Here is a 22,909-nt window from a genome sequence, read left to right as displayed (position 1 = left end):
AAAATGCAATAAAAATACAACTATAAATTAATTCATTAATTAATATACAGGCTGTAACAAAAATAAGTGAAAATACTTTAGGGTGTGTACGTGTTCCTTGTAGAGAGTTCACTGTGAAAGTAGCAGCGCTGAAAGACGAAATTTTTTTTTTACTTTTGTATGGGGAAACTCCTGACGCTCGGACCCTTGCCCATACAAAAGTGAAAAAATTTTTTCGTCTTTCAGAGCTGCTACTTTCACAGTGAACTCTCTACAAGGAACACGTACACACCCTGTACTATCACTTATTTTTGTTACACACTGTATAAACACTATTTATAAGTAAAAAATTAAATCTAAATCGAAGGCTGCGGGCAAAGTACCAATTAGGCTGGCGTCATTACCTCGCTGAATGGCCAAACTAATACGTTGGCCGAGGTAAGCGCCAGCCCTGTGGTCATTTGATTTGGCGACCAGTCTTTTGGAGACATTTTTACAGAGGGCTTTTGCGTCAGGCCCCCACGGACTCAGGGTTTTAACAGCAAAAGGCAGAAATATGAAGTCTTCGCCCAGACACTCATATTTCCGCTTCCACTCTTGCTGGTCTCCGCGTGAGCGGCGGCCGCTCCCGCCTCTTTCGAGGTGGCCGTCAAGCGTGACGTCGCCAACGTATCCACGCAGGTGGCGTCCCAAACCAAAGGTCTGCCCCGGCTCCATGGAGTAAGCGTCATTCCATCGGGCCTCCTGCCATCGTCACACGCGATACCGTTCGGCTCGAGTGTAGCCGGCACGTTGACGGTGGCAAGGGCCTTGCGGATGACGTCATTTATGGAGGCATGGTGGGACTGGCGGCCGGCACTCCGGCGGCAAGACAATCCGTGGTGCCCCTGGCGGTCCACTGAGGTGCCGCAATGGCAGCGATGGGCTTCGGTGATTTCGGCACATATACGCAAACCGACTGAAACGTAAAGGTGTTATTGTCCAAAAGTGTGCCTATATTAGATGATGGGATGGCCTGGAGCCAATACCCCGATTCTGGCTCAGCGGACGCCAAGAGACGCGTACGGTCTACGGGGGACGAGCAATTTAAAAGGTCGAGTTTAGCCAAATTTAGTAGTGGTTCATCCCAATTTTTTTGGATGCTGGCATTGACTGGGATTTCCGCCGTACAGTTTTCACGCCATGTTTTTATAGCTTTGGTTAAGGAGTCAATACCAACGCTGCCTAATAATTTGTGACTATTTTTAAAAAAAGTGAATTTATGCTATGGGCTGATGAAAGGAACGCGGGCAGAGACATACTAGTCACCGTTCTAATACCCAGGCCTCCGAACCAGATGGGTAGAGTAGCTTGAACCCAAGAGGTATCGGAGATTCGGCAGTTGAGAACATTGACTAGTGTGTTTCTTAGGTCTAGTTGAGACAGTGAATCTGAATACTCCCATAAAGAACAACACCTTAGAGCATAGTATGTCAATTTGTGGATTTCTGGCACGTGTTTTTGAACTTCTGTCAGTAGAGCACTTCTAGAGATAGAATTAAAAGCATTTTTACTTCAATTTTAAGGCGTGGACGGCAGCCTCACAGCCACCCTTACTACCAAAACCTAGTTGAACAGGTTGAAAAGTGTCCGCCAGCTTACGCGAAATATATTTACAGCAGATTTTGGAAGCAATTCTTCGGTAGGTGCAGCCGACAGCTATAGGGCGGATGCCACCGTTTTTTTTAAGGCTCACAAATTGGCGCCATATAAGATATTTGTGACATTATGAGGAACCTTGCCAGATGGCATGACGTTGATTAATTCTGTCAGATCTGCTAGAAGTGCTCTGGTGGAGTGTCCCGGAGTACTGATTAGGTCTTTCAAGTGCTGCGGACTTAGGCCATCGTAGCCACTGGCCGATCCTGTCCTGAACGACATAATGGCGTGCTTGATGTCTTTTACTGAGGACTGTACCGGTTCTACAGCGGTGCTGGATGGAAGTGGTATGGTGGGTGAAGGAAGTGAGGGGTATTTATGGCGGAGAGCTTCAAGGGTATGTTCATCGTGCGGAGCTATTGAATCATTGGAGAAAAGCAGGTTGGCAGCGCCTTTAAGGTCTCCGTCACTGACCTTTGATTCGATTTTATATGTTAAACTAAGTGAAATGGTTAGATGTGGGAGTGGGTTGTCATGGGGGTTACTCGCTAGAGAATGATTGACAGTGTGATTGTGGAGCAGTTGTTTTTAATTATTGAAGTGAGTGGCCGTTTTTTACCTTGTATAGCGTGGAGAATGTTGTATGGAAAAAAAAGGAGGTTTTCCCACCGCTTGCCGCAACCGGGATTAGAAATAACGTCTTTAATTACCGATGAGAGGTCCTTGGGTACCTGAATCCTAGCACCTTTAGGGATACGCTTTAAGATAGGGATTGACGCTTTATAATTTGAAATTGTTTGCCAAAAAGGGATTTCGGTTGATGATGGGGGTATTGTGGATGTACTACTGAGGTTTGCTTTGTGATTGTGTGTCTTACCTAAATGTATATTCAAACCTTTTACCCCTTTGAAAGACCGATCGCATTTCGGGCAACGAATGAAAATGACCGGCGCGCCCGCGGTCTCCGACATTATTTATCAAACTGCTGATCTAAAAGTAACAATATTATAAAAGACGCATAAAAATCACTATGTAAACATTACAATAAAATAGGCTTATAATAAAATAAGAAGAAATAGCTAAAACCGTTCACTTCTTAAAAAACTAGATAGACTTAAAACAAACACTCATAATAACTAATTAAAATGATTAAAAAAATGATGTTTTATTATTTTAATGTATTATTATATGTATAGTATTATTATATATTATTATTATTTATGTTGAATCTGTCGTGCGTCAGGCGTAATATATAGGAACCACGGAAGATCAGGTACCGCGGTGCAGTGTTCTGCGCCGTGGTAATACACCTGAGTGGGTATCCTTTTCGGCATTATACAATGCACTGCCTAATGATGCCATATTTTTTTTTCGCCGAATGAGTGAGTTTACCGGAGGCCCATTCCCCTACCCTATTCCCTTCCCTACCCTACTCCCTTCCTTACCGTTTTACCCTATTCCCTCTTAAAAGGCCGGCAACGCATCTGCAGCTCTTCTGATGCTACGAGTGTCCATGGGCGACGGAAGTTGCTTTCCATCAGGTGACCCGTTTGCTCGTTTGCCCCCTTATTTCATTAAAAAAAAAACTTATGCAATAGTTTATGGGTAATATGGGTTTTCTATTTTATATTTTTCTAATATATAAAATAGAAAACCCATATGTGTCGCTATTTTTTTAATTTTATTGTATTTTGAATTTAGAAGAGTCCAGCTTTCTTCTCAGCTACGTAATCTCAACTCAACGTGATGTGTGAGATGATATTGATCCTTAAAGACCTTGACCGCTGTAAAGTCGACCCTCGTAGCATACTCGTAGCATACATTTAGTATGCTACGAGTATGCTACGAGGGTCGACTTTACAGCGGTCAAGCTATAGTGTTGATCATTAATTTCGTCGTCGAAGTGTCTGGTAGTCCGCGGGCCACTAGCCAGGCTTTCGTCATGGGCGCTGGTAAATTCGAGCTAGACTTGCTAGACTTAGCGTAGGACTTCAAGTAAATTGTCTGATTTATAATATGAAATCATTTTATTTCCAAAACCATATGTTGGTTGAACAAAGAAAATTTTGTTCATTAGAATTGTTTCATTTTACCTTATCTTGGATTATTCCAATTGACGCCACCAAAACGACACCATCGGTGGTGTCATATGGAATCTCTAGTCCATATGACACCACCGACTATTAGTGATGTTACATAGTTAGTTAGTTTTTGATATGAAAACTCCAATTAAATTTATCCGTCACTCAAAATATGGTCATCTTGACATCACTAGGGTGGTGTCATATGCACTAGAGATTCCATATGACACCACCGTAATTGGTATCGTTTTAGTGGTGTAAAGTGGAAGGAATGCTTATCTTACCTCTAGATAAAGGCGATCACCAGATTTAAACTAAGATGGCGTTGCCTTCAATTCTTGTCTTTTTCTTCTACTCTCGAAGATGCTTTAAATACTACGATACTACTGTACGTCTATAAGCTTTGCTTCTGAGACCAATAAAGGGGAGCGAAGGCGTACCACGAAGCGCGCTATAGACTGACCAGTTTAAGTGCGACCGTCGTAGCACACTAAATGTATGCTACGAGGGTCTTGCTTAAACTGGTTACGTCATATTTATTAGAGCTCAGGTTAAGTTATAACATTGTTCATTCTATTCATTATCAATTAAGTCGGGATAGTATTCTGTTGGCTGGGTATGGCATAACGCGACAAATTACATCCAACCAATCTGCCTATGAATAATCTTCGCTGATAGTGTATTTTTTAGGAAAATGTAAAGTAATTAAAAGTAAAATTCACTTATAAGTTATATTATGCTAAAAGTTTTTTTTTTTTATGAAATAAGGGGGCAAACGAGCAAACGGGTCACCTGATGGAAAGCAACTTCCGTCGATCATGGACACTCGTAGCATCAGAAGAGCTGCAAGTGCGTTGCCGACATTTTCTTGATATATGAAATTTGAATGATTAAAAAAAACATTAATTTCAAAATTTTATTTAAATTGTTTTTTTCACCGGAATGTTTAGTGACAATATAATATTTGTTATAGCTACGACACTAGGGTGTCCGGGCCAGCGGGACACTGGGCAGACGAAGCTTTTGAGGAGCGCGCCATGTGGAACACGCAGCCTAGCATCCTCAAACTGCACGACGTGCAGCCACGAGACCGCGCCACTTATAGATGTCGCGTTGACTTCCAAGTATCACCGACTAGAAACTATAGAGTCGCCCTCGACGTTATCGGTAAGTTTAAATTAAGGACTAGGATTGTGAAACTTTTTAATGCCGGCGATTACGAGTAGAAATGTGATTGTAATTCTCAGACGCTCTAACTTAGGATATAGAAATTAACTGAAAAAAAAATTGCGGCTCTTGAAATATCCATATCATCATAATATTATTAGTATAAAAATATACAGTGTGTTTGTGTAAACACCGTTATCCTTGAAACCATCAAATGAAACCGTCAAAATGAACAACTTTTTCTATGAGGACAATGCTGGGAACTCAATAAAATCCGTCTTCATACCCATACGAATTGCCGATCCGGGCATCTGTATGGGTATGAAGACGGCATTTTTTTATGTTCCCAGCATTGTTCTCATAGAAAAAGTTGGTCATTTTGACGGTCTCATTTAATGGTTTCGAGGATAACGGTGTTTACACAAACACACTGTATATCTCTGTCTATCACATTAACACCGATTTTGAAAGAATTTAGTATACATATACTTTCAGTCACATGAAACAATAGCTATTCATAAATTTTTATCTTGGTAAAATGCAATATGTGGCGGCGATACCATCAATTACGAAATTACGATAAACGGCTGTGAAGTCCATCGTATTGAGTTTTTATAAAGATAAAGCTAATTTAAAAATACTACCTTTATTTTTGTTCTTCAGAATCACACCCAAAAGAAAAAGTTTTTCGTAATAGCGTCTCAGCTTTCTTATGGTGATTTCACTACGATAAGAATTTACTTTGTGATCTTTTGAACTGGAATTTTATATCTCATTTACCCTTAAAGAAAATGTAAAATATAATATACGTAATTTTCACGACATTCATCATAAGGGATAGTCTGTGAAAAAACTTTATAACTGAAAAAGTATCACAATTATTCACTGACTTTATAACTTTATACTATACAACAATTATATTATGTACAGGCTGTAACAAAACAAAATGACAACATTTTAGGGTGCATGTGTAAGTAAGTGTAAGTATAAGTCCCATGTATACAGATACTTCAATGTAAAAGTAGCGGCGCTGAAAGAGTATAATTTTTTTAAAAGCTACGTTTTAGCACCATGTATGGAGTAGGTTATTAAAAAAACTAGGCCTTTGCATCCTTTGTGGATGATTTATGCAATATTTTCAGAGCGAAGTAAACACTCCTGAAAGTTAATGATGTAGTGCCTGGGACAAGATTTTAAATGTCGGTATGGTTGCCCAAGCACATACGACTCATTTCAGAGGAAAGAACTAGTCAATAGGTCTGGGACCAACTATGTGCGGGTTTCCTTACGATGTTTTCCTTCACAGTACGAGCATCCTTATTATTGTATTTGAGATCAGAAATTGTCTCATTGGTACACGCCTCCACCCGGGATCGATCCTGCACCCCCTACGAGTGCGAACCAAAGGTACCATAACCCATTAGGCCACGGACGCTCCTAGTTATATGAACGCTAAATAACCTCCTCATTTTTTGGAAGTTGGTTAAAAATTCATTATGTACAGTGATATTGTATATTATTATAATAGTACTATGAAGTTTTTAGCTTACTTATTAAATTATTTCCCTTTTTAGTGTTCTCAATCTTTTTGGTGACTAGACTCCTGATATAAAATTATTTCGCGAAACCCTTTATGATTTATTTATGTTCAAAAATAATATATAATTATGAAATTTTTCTACTTAGATAAGATAATATAGATTTTTTTTACAAAAATAGTCAAAAGTTTTATAGTATAGGTTAAAACACTGATCTATATCATATATATAATACCTATAAATTACACAGATAACACAATAATATGATACTCATATTATTATTTTACTTTTATTTAAAATTACTATTCTTCGTGTTTAAAAACAATAAATTGTAGTGATTCTAATTCTAGTCCAAATAAATTCGATCATATTTTTACCTGTTACAAAAATATCAGTGATTTGGCAAAGTGCAACCCGCATTGCGACCGCGTCCATTAAACGTATCCTTCGGCATTAAGCATAAAACGATCATCATCAGCCTGTCATCCACTGCAAAACATAGGCCATCCAAAGAGTACCAAACATTCCGATCTTGAGAAGCGCTCATCCATGCCTGGCTTCATAAATTCGTCGTCCATTGAGCTGCATTGCGATTGTCTAAACTTATGTCCCTTTTAAGGTGACGCCGCGTTAAAGTAAAAAACCGTGTTGCATATGTTGCATATATGCTTGTTTTCTCTGAGAGGCCGGCCCAGCCTCTCATAGAAAACAAGCAATGGAATAGCAAAAAATTGAAAGGGCGTAAGCGACAAAATGGTTTTTGTTATTTATTATATTTACCACAAAATATTTAAACACTAAAAATATTTTCGTATGAGCAAAATATGATTATGGTATTACGTATGTATGTATGAGAATTTCGATGGCACCCGGCCCCTCGGGTCAGCTAGTTAGCTATAAAAATAATATTAACTGTTAGCTACAGATTTGCTTCCTTCTAGCTTCCTTCCCATGATAATACGTAGTACTGCCTACTAATATATTATTTTTGGCACGATTTCCTTCACCGAATATTAACAGTTTATTTTGCATACAGTATATCAGAATAGAACCTCGTTCACCCTATGTTTGAAATAACAGCATAAAATATTTTCATATTTCGACTATCAAAATTTCACAGCAATAAATCAAACTAAAATGCTCTAAAGATACAAAGTCGTAGATCACTTTTTTGACACAGTTCCCGCCGTTGCCAAGACTTCCGATATCGAAGGAAGGAGGTCAAATGTTTGTAACTATGCCAAATTCAAGAATTTCTACTTTAAAAGCTGAATGCGAAATAATGAAATTGTTGGCAAATATTAGTTCGGGTTTCGAGTTGATGGGCGACTTTTATCGTTATAACTACGTCCGGAGATATCTTTTGGAGTGCTTTTGGATATTTCATCTCATCGTCCCTGGGCCCTTAGCCCAGGTGCTTCTGATAATAAGGTCCAAGTTGGAAGTAAAAAAAAATATATAGGACTACATCGCAAATGTATAATATAAGCCGAGATGCTTTCGTTAATAATAACACTTGAACTTGGCTTGACACGTTACCACGTGTCTAGATTAGTTTACGCTTAGGGAAATTTAAATAAATTTATTTCCCTAAAATTTTTTTACTTTGAATTTCTCACACGGCGCGTAATAATACGAGCCGCGCCGTGTCGAGCCGCGCCTTTGAAGTTACAGACTTCAATCGGAACGGACGCGCCTGCTCGAGCCAGCCGGCGTGGCACCCGGGCCACCTCGAGTCACCTTCACACGGCGCATGGCTCGAGCTGGTGCGGCTGGTGATATGAGAACTGAGCAGTTTCATCTCACGTCATTTATGCCAGGTCAACAAGTAGAACAATATTGTCATACTTACGCTAAACTGATTTTGGTGGAATTTGGTAATAAATAAATAAAATAAATTTTTATTCTTAAGCTCAAAAAACAAAACCAGCTTGAGCCTCTGACGTATATTTAATTTTTTATTTCAGTGTTTATTTACTTTTAAACATTATTTAATTTTATATTTTTTATAGTAAACCATGTATTTCTTCTAGTATGTAAAAATATGCTTTATCGTTAAAAAGTTTTAACAATACTGAAAACATTTTTAATACAGTTAATAACAATAAATTGACATAATATTTTTCAAATATTGTAAAAATTAGTAACACAACCGAAGCTCTACTAGGAGTATTACAAGAGATTAATAATTATATTCGATCCCGATCTCTCAGACATATTAAGCTCTTTCATTGGTATGATTAATTTGAAGAATTATGATGATGGTTTTTGGTAAATAATAAATTACATGTTTTTAAAATGTTTGTTTTGTAAAACGTAAAATGTACAAAATCATACACGATCATGTTATCCAACCTGTTTGGTTTACCCCTTTTGTTCTTAAATACGTCTTGATAATAAAGGGAATACCGGTCCTTACTGCCATACGGTATTACATATATTATTATTATATTTTTAACCTTTTTCCATCGCGGCATGCATTCCCAGCATATTAAATCTACAGACCCTTGTTGGGTTAGTTTTATTCGCTTGGCTCATCTTGGCGGGGGCACACCTGTGCCCCCAGATATCGAAGATAATAATCAGTTTTCACCCATGAATAACCGTTATAAATTCAGTAAGGGCAATGCTAAATAGAGTAAATTGCAATTGTAATTTATAACGGATATAAATTTCGCGGAATATCAATTCGAATGTAATGACAAATGCAGCAATTACAATATTAATGAAGCATCGGCCGCCGTCCACACTAATTATCCGTTTCGCAAATTAGAAAATCAATTCGCTATCGAGCAGTCTAATTACATTATATCGGGTGCTCGCTAATTCAATTTATTTTAATGTTGGCTGTGATTCTCATTTAATAGTGTCAAAAATATTATACAAGTCAAATTCTTGCAAATTATTTATTATACTCATGCTATAATACACAATAGCACAAAGTAGACATTACGTCGTCTAATCCCATTCATTTGTTCAAGTCAATTTTGATGAACAAAAAATCATCAAAATTGACTTTTATTAATCTAACTGAAGATATATTTTATTTCCAACACTTTATTTTGCGCAGGGTAGGTACCACGTTTTTAATTCCCACTCGCCAGGAAAATTGACGTTTATTTATCTTCTAGCCTCTAGGGGAGGGCAGCTACCCCACAAGAGCGATCGATCGCTAATGCTCACGAGTTTCATACCTAAACGTGTGGAGCGGTAGTTCGAAAATCTATGGTGTGAACCAGCGAAAGACCCCTACGCGCCGACATCTCTTTAAGTTTCAAGTGCGATTTCAATTTCCGAAATTCAGAGTCAGGTTTTTCGATTTTCTTTTGAACTTTGGTTTATAATAATTTTCCAACGTATTTATAGAAGTTCGCAACATGTCAGTTGCACGTGTCACTGGACGCTCCGAGTGGGTCAATACAAATATTTGATTTGTTCCTTTCATGTTTCACGCTGAAGTACCGGCGTGCTACGGAAATCGTTTTTGTCTGTATCATACTTGTGTGTACTAACGACAAAATGCGTCACTTTTTATCATCATATCTATTTATCGTGTCTACAAAGTTATTGGGTGTTATTGGGGCCGGCAACGCACCTGCTACTCTTCTGATGTTGCAAGTATCCAAAATAAATAATGAAGAAAAAAGCTAACAATTTTTATGAAATTATGTACCATTGAGGAAGTTGATTCCTATCGAATTGTATTTCTTCACAGTTAATTTGATTCTGGTTACAAAAACATTATGTTTTAATCACGACTTCTCAATACTTTAGTTTTGATACCTTTGTTATAAAAATATAACACTTTAAAGCTTCCTGTTGAAATCCGTTCAGGGTGAAATTATTATTTCTTACAAAGAGAAAATCATTACGGTCCTACTACCGAATGAATATTGCGCCTGGGCCTTCATAATCTGGAGTCTAATAATGTTACAATAGAAACCAATTACAGGCATAAAAATATATTACTTTTCATTGTAGGATAAAAGAATCTTTATTACTGCATCACTGAGAAAATCTTATTATTGTGTTTCTATGAGCGAAATATTTTGTTCGCTTGTAGAGTCACTCCATTATTATACCTCAAGGCGTTCCTGAGATTGATTTTGTGTTCCGATGTTTTGTAGTAAAACATAACAGAGCTCAAACAAAGGATATTAAAATTGGAAGGTAAAATGTTTTTATAAATTGGAATTTGAATAATTTAATTTATTACTGTGCTTGTTAGTACAACATTTTATACAAAATTTATATTGCACAGCTTTTATCGCGGGCGTTAGCGCGGAGACTGGATCAAGAAATTCTGCAACGAAAATCACCTAATCTATTTTGATATTGATGATATTTGTGATTTGTTTGCGTTTTTACTATTTCGGTAAATTTTTGTTTTTATCTCTGATATTAGTATAAATCCAAATGTAATCCAAATATAAAAAGTTCATCAACGTAGATTTATTAAGGAATAAAATAAGCTAACTCATAATCGACAAATTTATACGTGGGAGAGCCATGTTTCGGCACGAATGGGCCGGCTCGACCGGAGAAATACCACGTTCTCACAGAAACTGGCGTGAAACAGCGCTTGCGCTGTGTTTCGCCGAGTGAGTGAGTTTACCGGAGGCCCAATCTTCTACCCTATTCCCTACCCTACCCTCCCCTATTCCCTTTCCTTTCATACCCTCCCCTATTACCCTATTCCTACTTAAAAGGCTGGCAACGCACCTGCCGCTCTTCTGATGCTGCGAGTGTCCATGGGCGACGGAAGTTGCTTTCCAATTCAGGTGACCCGTTTGCTCGTTTGCCCCCTTATTTCATAAAAAAAAATCTACTATAATTTGACAAAAATCAATGACTTCTGAGAAACGTTTTAAAATTTTAGAATATCTTTACTATCGCATAACAGGATAATTACCGAAGTCCTGAACGTTCCACAAAAGCCTTCCGAAGTGGATCAAAGTGCATAAGACTTTCCGTTTGCAGAAACGACGAGGGCTTTTGACCTGTCGTCTTCTTCATTCTGACGTAAATCGACAAAATGAATGCACACGAGCACAAATTGGATCACACAAAACTAATGATGTTTAAAAATTTTAAAAGGATGAAAGTGGCTTCGGTAAAAACTTTCAAATTTTTATGTAAAAGGAAAACAATACTCTCGAATTTTCGTTTTTGTGCTCCCGTGGAATCTCACTCAATCGATTTTCTCTCCAGAAATTTCTGCGTACTCAATTTCGTAGAAACTTGAAATGGTTTTTATACTCATTGTAGTGTACACTTTTATCAGAATCTCGGTAAGTACGTCAAATATCTATTTCATACAAGGATTGCTCTTTTAATAAAAAAATTGCAACATTACACAAAAATGCTAATACATAATAATGAATTCGCTCATCGAAGCCAACAAATTTTTAATTCGATTAGCTCTTTATAGCTTATAGATCAAATTTAAATCGCCAGATGGCGTTTCGGTCCACGTTTTCATTTCCTCAGTATAAGGGCGGGTGGGTTTATGGTCGTTTTATCGTTATCACCGAATGGCTTGTGTTTTCAAGTTATATTTTTTATGAGAGCGAGCGCAGAGTTTTCCTCGTAACATAATGTTTTTGTATCTACTTTTTATCCATAGAAAATGAAAGTGTTTTTACTGCGTCATTTTCAGTGGCGAAACTTCACTCTGTTTTTATAGCGTCTCTGTTATCAAATCAGTGGTCGGTATTGGTGAATTGTGTTTCATTGTGACGATATTTATTATTTTGGTAATGGTGTATGATATGCCTTCAACTCCTAGGTTTTGGGTGTGAATATCGCTTTCGAATATTATGCAGTTTTGGAATTTGGATAATATTAGCTATCACATTTCATGTTTTTTCCAAAGCCCGTGACACAGGAGATACAGTGGCGGGAATGTGTGGTGGGCATAATATCACATTTTAGTTTGACATGAAAAATAATCCGTGGGTCCTATTCGTGGACGCTAGGTTTAGTTAAATTTATCATTATTTCCACCACACTTTAATTTGTTTGACGCATAGGATAGTTCTTAAGAAGTAAATTTCTTTACAATTGTATCTAATAATTAAACATCTACGGTCTTACTACACAAGATTTAAACACCTGTTGAACTGTTGATTAGAGATAAATTCAGTACAAAATGGTCTCAAAACAACTGTTCAACATATGTTTAGTTTTTGTGGTAAGACCGCCAATTTTCTTATGTTTGATGAACTTATTCAAAGCAGTATGTTATATTTTGATTCGATTCTTTTCACGTATCTGAGTTTTCAATCAACCGAGAATTGTAATTAAGACTGAAACAATATCTTATCGCCGAATATTGCAAAGCCTTAACTGAAATACGTAATGCAAATATACGTCCCAACCCATTCTTGAATCTCATTTGAATAGAAATGAAACTGTGAATTATGTGAACCAACTGTAACTACCTCCGCTGAAATAATTATAAACGTAAATCTATAGAAATCGTGGTACATTTTGATTAATTCCTGGAATATTTATTAATTTTAGGCTATAGATTACAATCCATCCTAATATCCATACTTACCACTAATATTATACATTTATGTGAAAGTGTGTCTATTTGTCTTTACGCCCAAACTGCTGAATCGATTTTACTGAAATTTGGTATGGAGATGCTTTAAGTGCTGAAAAAGTACAAAGGATACTTTTTTATTTTTATTTCCGTAAGATAAACGAATGTTGGTGCAACGAAGCTGCGGGAGTCATGTGGTATAAAATAATAATTATGATACTAATTAATAGCATTATTTTAAAAACTAAGCTCTTACATTACTATTCGTTGGGGGGTATATAATATTCGTTGGGGTAAATTGGGCGGTTAAGAAAATTATCCACAAATTAGTAGTTGAAAAAAGTGCTATGCTATGAATAGAAATACTGCTTGCAAGTTTGATAATAATACCTCTTTATTACTGCGAAAATATGTATTTAGGTCATATTATAACTACACATTGTAACAGATGCTAAAAGTTTTAAATAAAGATTATTATATTATTATATTATTATTATTTACAAGATTAGTAAACGGGTAGGTGTGGCAGGTTAACGCGTTAAATGTAGTATCGGTGTAGGTGCTTCTTGATCCTATGAAGATTTTGGGCAAAAGGAATGCAGTCAGATCGATCACCCTTGTATTAACTCACATCAACTTACAACAAGTACAACAAAAGAACGGGCACAACTTGCCTCCGTCTTAACTACGTCAGCCCCCCTAGAAAAGTGGCAAAACGCTAACGCTAACGCTAGCGCTAACGCCACAAAATGTATGCGATTTGACATAAGTTATCGCTTCGCTAGCGAATACTAATGTCAAATCCATACATTTTGTAGCGTTAGCGTCAGCGCTAGCGTTAGCGTTTTGCCACTTGTCCAGGGGGGCTGGACTCCATACCTAAACACCTCTATATGAGGACTATATCCGTACATCTTTAGCTCTTAACTGGGACTACTTCACCTCTGTAAGGATAATTTGGGACTATATCCCTGCGTCTTGAACTCTACTTTGGGACTAACTTAACACAATTAAAAACATCTTATTTATACTCGAGCTTACATCCCTCAATTCTTATTTCCCACGCTATCAAAACAACAAGTGGTAAACAAAATCAAAATAGTAAACACTTCTTAAAATAACACAATAGTATAATAAAACGGCTCGTCTTTAAAATATTCTAAATATTAAATAACTATTGTCTTAACTCTAAACAGTAAACAACATTGTAAATCTTTGTGTCTTTTTTTAACCAATATTCTTACAATAAGTTTGTTATTTATACAGTCCCTATTTGTTTACATCTTACGGCTACATCTAAGAACACAACAACAATTTCTAGAATAATATAATTCTTAAAATCAAAAATTTAAAAAAAACAACAACTAATGTAGGATTCCCACGATCCTACAAATATGTTGGAGATGAAGGTGGGATTACATTGCCACTTCTTTTTTAGCACTGTTGAAACCTGAAGTCTATTTTAAAGGATTATAGCTAAAGTGAATACACGATAGCTCTAAGAATGTGCGCGTGTGACCAGGCCATGTAGCCGAAACTTTTTCGTTTTCGCTTCGTTATAGAATCGCCGATCAAAATGTATGGAATTGACATTAGACGAGTCCAACGTCAACGTCATACTTGTATCAACGAACGCTTATGTCAATTCCATACATTTTCATCGGCGATTCTATAACGAAGCGAAAACGAAAAGATTTTGGCTCACCCCCCTGATACATGGGAAAACATTTGTTCCTTTCTAATGGTTTTCGCGATAAGCGAGGGCTATGCTATTATAATAATAAATAAAAAAAATAATAAAAATTTATTTTCAGACAAAGAAGCCCATATTATAAATAATTTTTGACAATAAAATAATTATGAACTAAACAAATAATCACAATGCAGCTCATCAGCTCATCTTGCTACCCTGACATGTAGCTCAGTGAGTCTGCGAAGGAGTGGAGAGTCAATTCGCTCCGCTATCATCTTCAGGACCCCATTCCGGCTCTCCCGAACTCTATGCACCACTGACGCTACCTTTTTCCGCATAATCGCATAGAAATCGTCGACTCCTGCATCGGCAAACATCCCGGATGCACTGCAGTATCGGGGGAGCCGCAATAGAGACCTGAATATGTTATTGTAAAGGACCCGCAAGGCGCCATAGGTCCGTTGAGTAAAGCTGGCCCACAGACCACAGGTGTAAAACGCCTGACAAAATGCTTTAAAAAGCGTTATCTTGACAGGCGCTGTACACCTGGCAAACCTGTGTGCCAGCATATTACCGCGGACCGATAGCGCCCTGCGCTCCCTCTCAATATCCTCCTCATCACTAAGAGTATCTGTCACCACGTGACCGAGGTATTTAAATTTTGTAACACGACTCAGAGGTACTCCGTTGAGTAAAGGTGGTGGACATTCTTGGTGATTGAAAGTCTTATTATTGCATTGAAATATCATGTACTCACACTTACCAACATTGTACTCTAAGCCGTGTTCAATAGCGTACCTCTCACAAATTTTTAACAGCCTGTTAAGACCACTGATTGAGGGGCTCAGCAGTACCATATCATCAGCATAACTTAAATTATTCACACATACACCATCAATATGACAACCAGTATGAGTACTGCTGAGCTCCTCGATCAACTGGTTTACATAAATATTAAATAATCGGGGCGAGGTTTTTCCTCCTTGTCTCACCCCACACTCTAAGGAGTAATCCTCAGAGAGTGAATTACCCCACCTAACACAGTTCCGTTGATTACCATACCAATACGTCAATAGCCCAATTATGTCATTTGATACGCCAAGTTTTCTTAACTTTGCCCAAAGCTTCTCATACGATACTCTATCAAACGCCTTAGACAAATCCAAGAAACATGCAAAGACCGGCGTTTTCCGCTTGGTATAGTACTCAACGGTCTGTTTCAAACATAGTATGGCACTCTCAGTAGACACTCCCTCTCTAAAGCCAAATTGTGTGTCCCCAATCGAATCACACTTCTTCAGACACGTATCCAGTAACGCATCTAGAACTTTTGCTAGTATTGTAGCAAGAGAAATGGGTCTATAGTTTCGCATACTGGACGTATCCGCCGAAGCATTCTTTACGATAGGGACCACAATAGTTCTCATGAGGTCTGCTGGCAAATAGGAGTGCCGGATACAAAACGTATAGAACATTCCTAATACTCTATGCAGATGAAAGCCTGCGTGCCGCAGGTGCTCCACACTGAGTCCGTCGTGACCAGGCGATTTTCCCCTCTTCATGCCATTTATCACCTTGAACACATCTTTACCCGAGAAACCAATCGCTGGGCCCGTCTGAACTTGACACTCAGTGTGGAGAGCCAGCGGCAACAGGGATTTCACCTGAAAAACCTCTCGAAATAAATTCGCAATCTTAATTGGATCCTGCACCCCCTCTATACTAATAGGCAGCCTTACTTTACTATTTAGTTGCTTAGTACCTCTCCAGAACTTATCAAAACTCTTGGAAGAGTGTTGAGCAGCCAGTTTGTCCATTCTGACCTGCTCTTGATTATTTTGACAAAATTTTAGACGCGATTTAAATATTTTACGACTCTCACACATTTTGTCATAAAAAGGTCCACTAGTGGGCTTCCCCGCTAATAAATACATTATATAGTCAGCCCTAGCCTGCCTATGTGCCTTCTTAACATTCTCATTCCATCCAAACACACGCTTACCTTTACAGTTATTTGTAAGTTTGTGACTGGATATGGACGCTTTACATAGAGTGCTTACTATTCTATTATATAAACCATCTATAATGACTCTATGTTGGATATTATTACACATAGAGTCAGCACAGCCCTGAAACTGTTCCGGGAAATGAATGTTTTTCAGCTCGTCATTACATAATTTTTTATATTTACTTATCTCAGCCGTCCCCCTTACACCCCACCTGATTTTATTACTGAAAGTGTTACTCATTTTAATTTTTTGCTTAATCAGTCTTAAGTTACAAACTACTTCTATCGGCAGGTGGTCAGACCAGAATGTATCCTGTAACACTCTAAAGCTACTGACTGTGCCCCATGCCGACTTGGACACAACACAATGGTCTAGCCACCTTGTACAGCCATGAGCCTCACTTAGGAAAGTGTGTGTGTCAGATGACTTACCGGCTATCTCCAAGTCAGCACAGATCCAGTCGTTCTCATCACAGAACTCTAGCAACTCTATACCAAAAGGAGCATTGGGGTGCGCGTTATAGTCTCCTAACATAAACACCACTTCTATATTATTGTCCTGTATTATCGCATTCATTTCTCCTAAACACTGACAGAACAACGGCAAATTGTCCACATGGTCCGTAGGCATATATACACTCATAACTATCATTGCACGACCGTCCTCATCCTCCATTTTTATAGCTGCAATACGTTCACTGTTACACTTCACCACTGATACTCTGGGAAATACGCTTTTTCGCCACAACAATGCCACCCCTCCGTGCGGCCTACCCCGTAGAACTCCTGAACTAAGGTCTACTGCGGTCTTCGCTGTGTATTCAAAGTTGTCATCCACATCCCCCAAAAGCTGTAAATCATGTTGAAGTAACCATGTTTCCTGTAAAGCTACGATATCCGCATTCATACACAATCTTTTAACATTTTCCATGCTCCTTTTAATATTTTTACAGTTAAAGCTTACAAATTTACTTAACCGGTATTGGTTTTTATTAGGTATAGCCATAACTATGTTAGTTTCTATTCAATATATCACTCTTCTGAGTCTGCGCTTTATTCTTGAAAATATAAAATTGTCTAAAAGATACCCCGTCCGGCCATAGATTTTCATCCATGAAAACTTGTAGTTTAGCCTTTGGGATCATAAATTTATATGCTATGTATTCCTTCTTATATTTCATATTTATTCTCTCAGGTAAAATCTGTACTCCCGTTTTATTCATAATATACTCCGCTACATCTGTTTCAGAAGTATCTTTATTCACATTATAGATGTAAAAAGGAATTTTAATATCAGCCGCTTTAAATTTACAGTCAGTTCCCGCCATCGCTTTGCCTTTCTTACCCATAAACCGATTGTTTAAAATCCGTTTGTATCGGACTTCACGCCACGGCTGGCCCTCTTCGACAATGTTCGCCCAAGACTTCTCTTTCACACCCGCGCCCAAATCCGTTTGCGCGCACGCGCTGTCCCTCTCTTGCAGTTGCACGGGTACATTGGCCTCACGCGCAGGTTTCGCTTCCGAAACCGAACTTGTTTTAGTGGCCTCCACGCGCTGCAAACCGGTAATCTTGCGCGTAAGTGAGATGCACGTATTAGTCTGCTCTGTTCGCCCGGCTCCGCGCGGCGATGACGTAGCAGAATATTGCACCTTATCGCTCTGCTCGATACTACCCGAGCGGCCGGTCATTGACCCTATATTTATGTTCTCCTGAATCGAGCATTTTTTTTGCTTATCAATTATTTTGTCCTCTACTTTAGATTCACATATATCCATGTACGAACTCTCATCTAGCAAATATGCACCTCTCCGCATGTTAATATTACACTCCGATTTTTCTATTGGGGACTGGTCTAGGTCATGCAGATCAATATTCCTGTTATATAAATTATTTACTTGTTTAAGAGTCACATAGTTTTCCTTAATATGTTTAATATCAGCTTGTAGTATCACAATATTTTTCAGTAAATTTGTCACATCGACGTGATCAAACGTTACTGGCGGTAGTTTGTGCAGGTCTCGCGCCACAAACGTTGGTATAATCTCTGGATCCGTCTCATTAAAAAGTACAATAATATCTTCTAGATCTCTTACGGTCTTGCCTTTATTCTTTCTTGTGATTAAACGCTTCTTCCTCGGAATGGCTTGGAATAGTAAATTTTTGGCGTGTACTATATCATCTTCGGAAAAAGCACTTTTACATATTTGTATTAGACTTTCGTTATTCATGACATCTATTTTGTTTTGCACGAAGGATAGCACCTCACTAATTACAATGTTGCAATTGCTGCATTTCACTATGTTGTTCTCCATATCTCACGTTGAACGGAAGTTCAATGACCTTTCCTACGAGACGCTTTGCACACGGGCATTCGCACCAAGAGCGCAGCGGTGACTTATAACGTGTACAATGCACTGTAATTATATAGCCTAATTTTAAACTTAATATGTAATAATTGAACTTAAAAAAAACTTGCGTCGTTCGCCATTCAACATAATTATATTAGCTGCGCTTACGTTTTGGGCACTATAAATATATTTCCTGTATAAATGACCTTAAGTCCACTCGATGAAAACGGCACAAAAACCCAAGTAAGATTGCATTGTTACTATGAAATATTATGATCCAGGACTATTCCCAGACCTCCTTGAATCAACAATCAATATGTCGTCAAGGAATTCAGTAGCTGAATCTGAACAATACGATTCAATCCAATCAAGCTAGTAACAGACGCCTGCTGGCTGCTTTGAAATCAATTTACGTTAACGCCTCCATGGTTTAATGGCTTCAAGTGTGGCTTCTGACTTGGAGGTCATGGGTTTGATTCCAGCGTCTCAATAGTTATGTCCACACTGTGCACTTTCATCTTCAATTTTCGTCATCAACTTTCATATTGGTGCATTCAATAATTGAATGCGTCAAGGAACGCAATGCCAATATTGTCATTTTTGAAGTTTTTGATGCGGTCAGAGGGCTTGCGTCGCGGGCATGCCTCACGTTCGCTGTTGACTGCGCTATAACGCATGCCCTTTACGAACAGAAAAAGGCACAGTGTGGACAAAGCTATTAGGATTGATATTGCAGGTTGATTGTTGCTGATTGTCTGACTAGAAACTGACATAGTATGGGCATTGGGCATGTCCCATGGCTAATCTCACGCTATTTATGTCGGTCCCACTTGGTTATGAGAGTCGAAACAAAGAAAGAAAAAAATATTTACAATACACACAAGACAAAAGTAAGTTTCAACACACAAGTTTCAACGTGAGAGAGCCATGCTTTGGCACGAATGGGCCGGCTCGACCGGAGAAATACCACGCTCTTACAGAAAACCGGCGTGAAACAGTGCTTGCGCTGTGTTTCGCCGAGTGAGTGAGTTTACCGGAGGCCCAATCCCTTATCCTATTCCCTTCCTTACTCTCCCCTATTCCCTTCCCTTCCCTTCTTTACCTTACCCTCCCCTATTACCCTATTCCCTCTTAAAAGGCCGGCAACGCACTTGCAGTTCTTGCTCTTCAGATGCCTACCACCGGTTCGGGAACTAACCCGGCGAGAAGAACCGGCGTAAGAAACTCGCACGGGGCCATCTTTTTCTAAAAAGATGGAAAATTACAAAAACTATATAATAAAATAACAGTGTGACTAAATAAAATACAACGAGTGTACAATTATTATACATAATATTATATAGAAACAGCTCTGCAGGGGGCGACCTTATTCCCATGGTGTACTATCATTCATGAAATCAGTAACTTTATAGTACGCTTTGGTACACAAACGTTCTTTAACAACTTTTTTTAATCTATTAATTGAGAGATTTTGAACGATTTCTGGGATCTTATTATAAAGGCGTATACATTGACCTTTAAAAGAATTTTTGACTTCAGTAAGTCTAGTAACCGGAATTTCAAGCTTATGTTTATTACGAGTATTTCTCCCATGGGTATCACATTTTTTCGTGAATTCATATATATTCTTTTTAACATATTATACATTTGATAGGACATATCGAGAAGCAACAGTTAAGATTCCAGTTTCCTTAAATTTTTCTCTAAGTGAAGTATTACGGGCCAACTTGTTGATTGCCCGCACAGCTCGCTTCTGCAGCACAAAATCTTCTGATGCTGCGAGTGTCCATGGGCGACGGAAGTTGCTTTCCATCAGGTGACCTGTTTGCTCGTTTGCCCCCTTATTTCATAAAAAAAGGAAGAGAAAGTGCTCTGGTGTACTGCGTACACATTTGGGCGCTATTCTCTATTCTACTACTATTACAACAACGGGGGTGTTCTCTATAAAACTGGCCACCGTCATGGAAACTGGCTTAGAAAAATTTCATTTATTTACTTAATGCACATTAGCTTTCATGCCAAAACTAAACTGCAGCTCTACATAAAAGAATAGAGATGAATTTAAAACGAAACCACATTTACAATTTACATGAAAGAACGGTGAAATCTGTTCGGAAACTCGCGGAACGTATGAACAATGAACAGCTGTTCGTCTCTAAAGTGATATGCACGTAGAGAGAAGCGGCTGTAAAAGCTGTATTACTCAGATCGCCGTCGATGATAAAGAAATGTTATCTCTAGACACACGTATTATTATGATCATACCTCCATTCATGTTTTCGAAAATTCCTGACAGATTTTTTAGATATTTCATAGAGTACTAAGTAGATATCCCTAAACAATGTTAATTGGATATCTGTATGTTTTCGGGTAGAATAATAATATGACCTAATACAATTGACAATCTAAAGAATGATCCTCTAGAACAATTTATTGAATTAAGAAGGATCAAGATAGGTCTTGATCATTTGAATTAAATTGGTCTTGAGGGTCTATTCTCTAGCTTTTCTATTACTTAGCTCATACATAAACGAAAGCTTTAGACATGAGTATTATAATAATCCATATCCATTTATACTAATAACTAATATATTTATATACTAACTAGCTGTTACCCGCGACTTCGTCCGCGTCAACAAAATGTGTTATAGGTAAAAAAAATGTCCTCTTCCTTTTTGGAAGTCGGTTAAAAAGTAGCCTAAGTTACTCCTTATTACATCAGCTATCTGCCAATAAAAGTCCCGTCAAAATCGGTCCAGCCATTTCGGAGATTAGCCGGAACAAACAGACAGACATACAGACAGACAAAAATTCTAAAAATTGTTATTTTTTGTAAGTACCGTATAAATATTCATATGCATGTAGTAAAAACAGTTATTTTAATATTTCAAACAGACACTCCAATTTTATTTATATGTTAATAATGTTAATAATCTATACATCTATTACATACATCTTACACACATACACATATACACACATATAAATAAAATTGGAGTGTCTGTTTGTAATATTGAAAGAACCGTATTTTACTACATGCATATGAATGTATGTAGGGTATATACACCAAAACAACATTTTTTACAATTTTTGTCTGTATGTCTGTCTGTCTGTCTGTTCGTTCCGGCTAATCTCTGAAATGGCTGGAGCGATTTTGACAGGACTTTTTTTGGCACATAGCTGATGTAGTAAGGCACAACTTAGGCTTTTTAACCGACTTCCGAAAAGGAGGAGCATATATTTCACTATTTTTATGTTGGTTCGCGGACAACTCCGTCGTTTGTAGACCGATTTCCAAAATTTTTTTGTTTATTGTATGAGATGTAGCCTGAATTTGGTAACACGATCACAAAAGTGGTGATCTGATGATGCAATCCATGAGAAATCGACGGGACTCCTCAAAATTTATATGGAAACATATAGTGATTTTACGTTTTTCTGAAGGAATTTAAGCTTAAACTACCAAAAAATAAGAATTTGCGCCGAAGTACACCCTGGTTCTGAAGGTGCTGTACAGAACTCTTGAATCCTTATAGATAAATGTTTGGCAACTTTGGCGTTGTTTCAATAACTAAAAGCATATTATGTCAATGTGTCAATAATACTAATCATCATCATCACATTATTATAAAAAATCTTGCCTTTTCTTTATCCTTCCTTCCTTTATTTCTTTTACCTTTTGGGCCCTGCCATTTGGTAGTAGTGTTTATATAGAGGTACAATAATCCTTATTTGGTACAATGCTTACGAAAGTGGTGATCTGATACTGAAATTCGTAAGATATAGAGGGAACTCCTGGATGTTTTTTGGGACAACTATTTCTGTATTCAATCTTCATAATTTTTTACTCCGTAGCAGCTAACTTTAGCGCAATTTCTATGTGCAATTTACCGCTTTTTTTGTA

At 37.8% G+C, this 22,909-nt stretch overlaps 1 protein-coding gene across 2 annotated transcripts in view; it reads left to right on the top strand.

Annotated features, from left to right (window-relative positions):
- LOC121729149 (hemicentin-1-like) overlaps positions 1-22,909 on the top strand; it is a 226,260-nt gene that overhangs the window by 136,947 nt on the left and 66,404 nt on the right. For both annotated transcript variants that reach the window (XM_042117556.1, XM_042117555.1), the window contains exon 4: positions 4,672-4,865. In XM_042117556.1, the coding sequence (XP_041973490.1) occupies positions 4,672-4,865 (194 nt within the window). The remainder of the gene's footprint in view (positions 1-4,671; positions 4,866-22,909) is intronic.

This window comes from Aricia agestis, chromosome 7 (genome assembly GCF_905147365.1).
Source record: "Aricia agestis chromosome 7, ilAriAges1.1, whole genome shotgun sequence".
NCBI classification, from domain to species: Eukaryota; Metazoa; Arthropoda; class Insecta; order Lepidoptera; family Lycaenidae; genus Aricia; species Aricia agestis.
The sequence above is the reverse complement of the archived record's forward strand: the minus strand, read 5'-3'. Positions and strand labels throughout refer to the sequence as shown.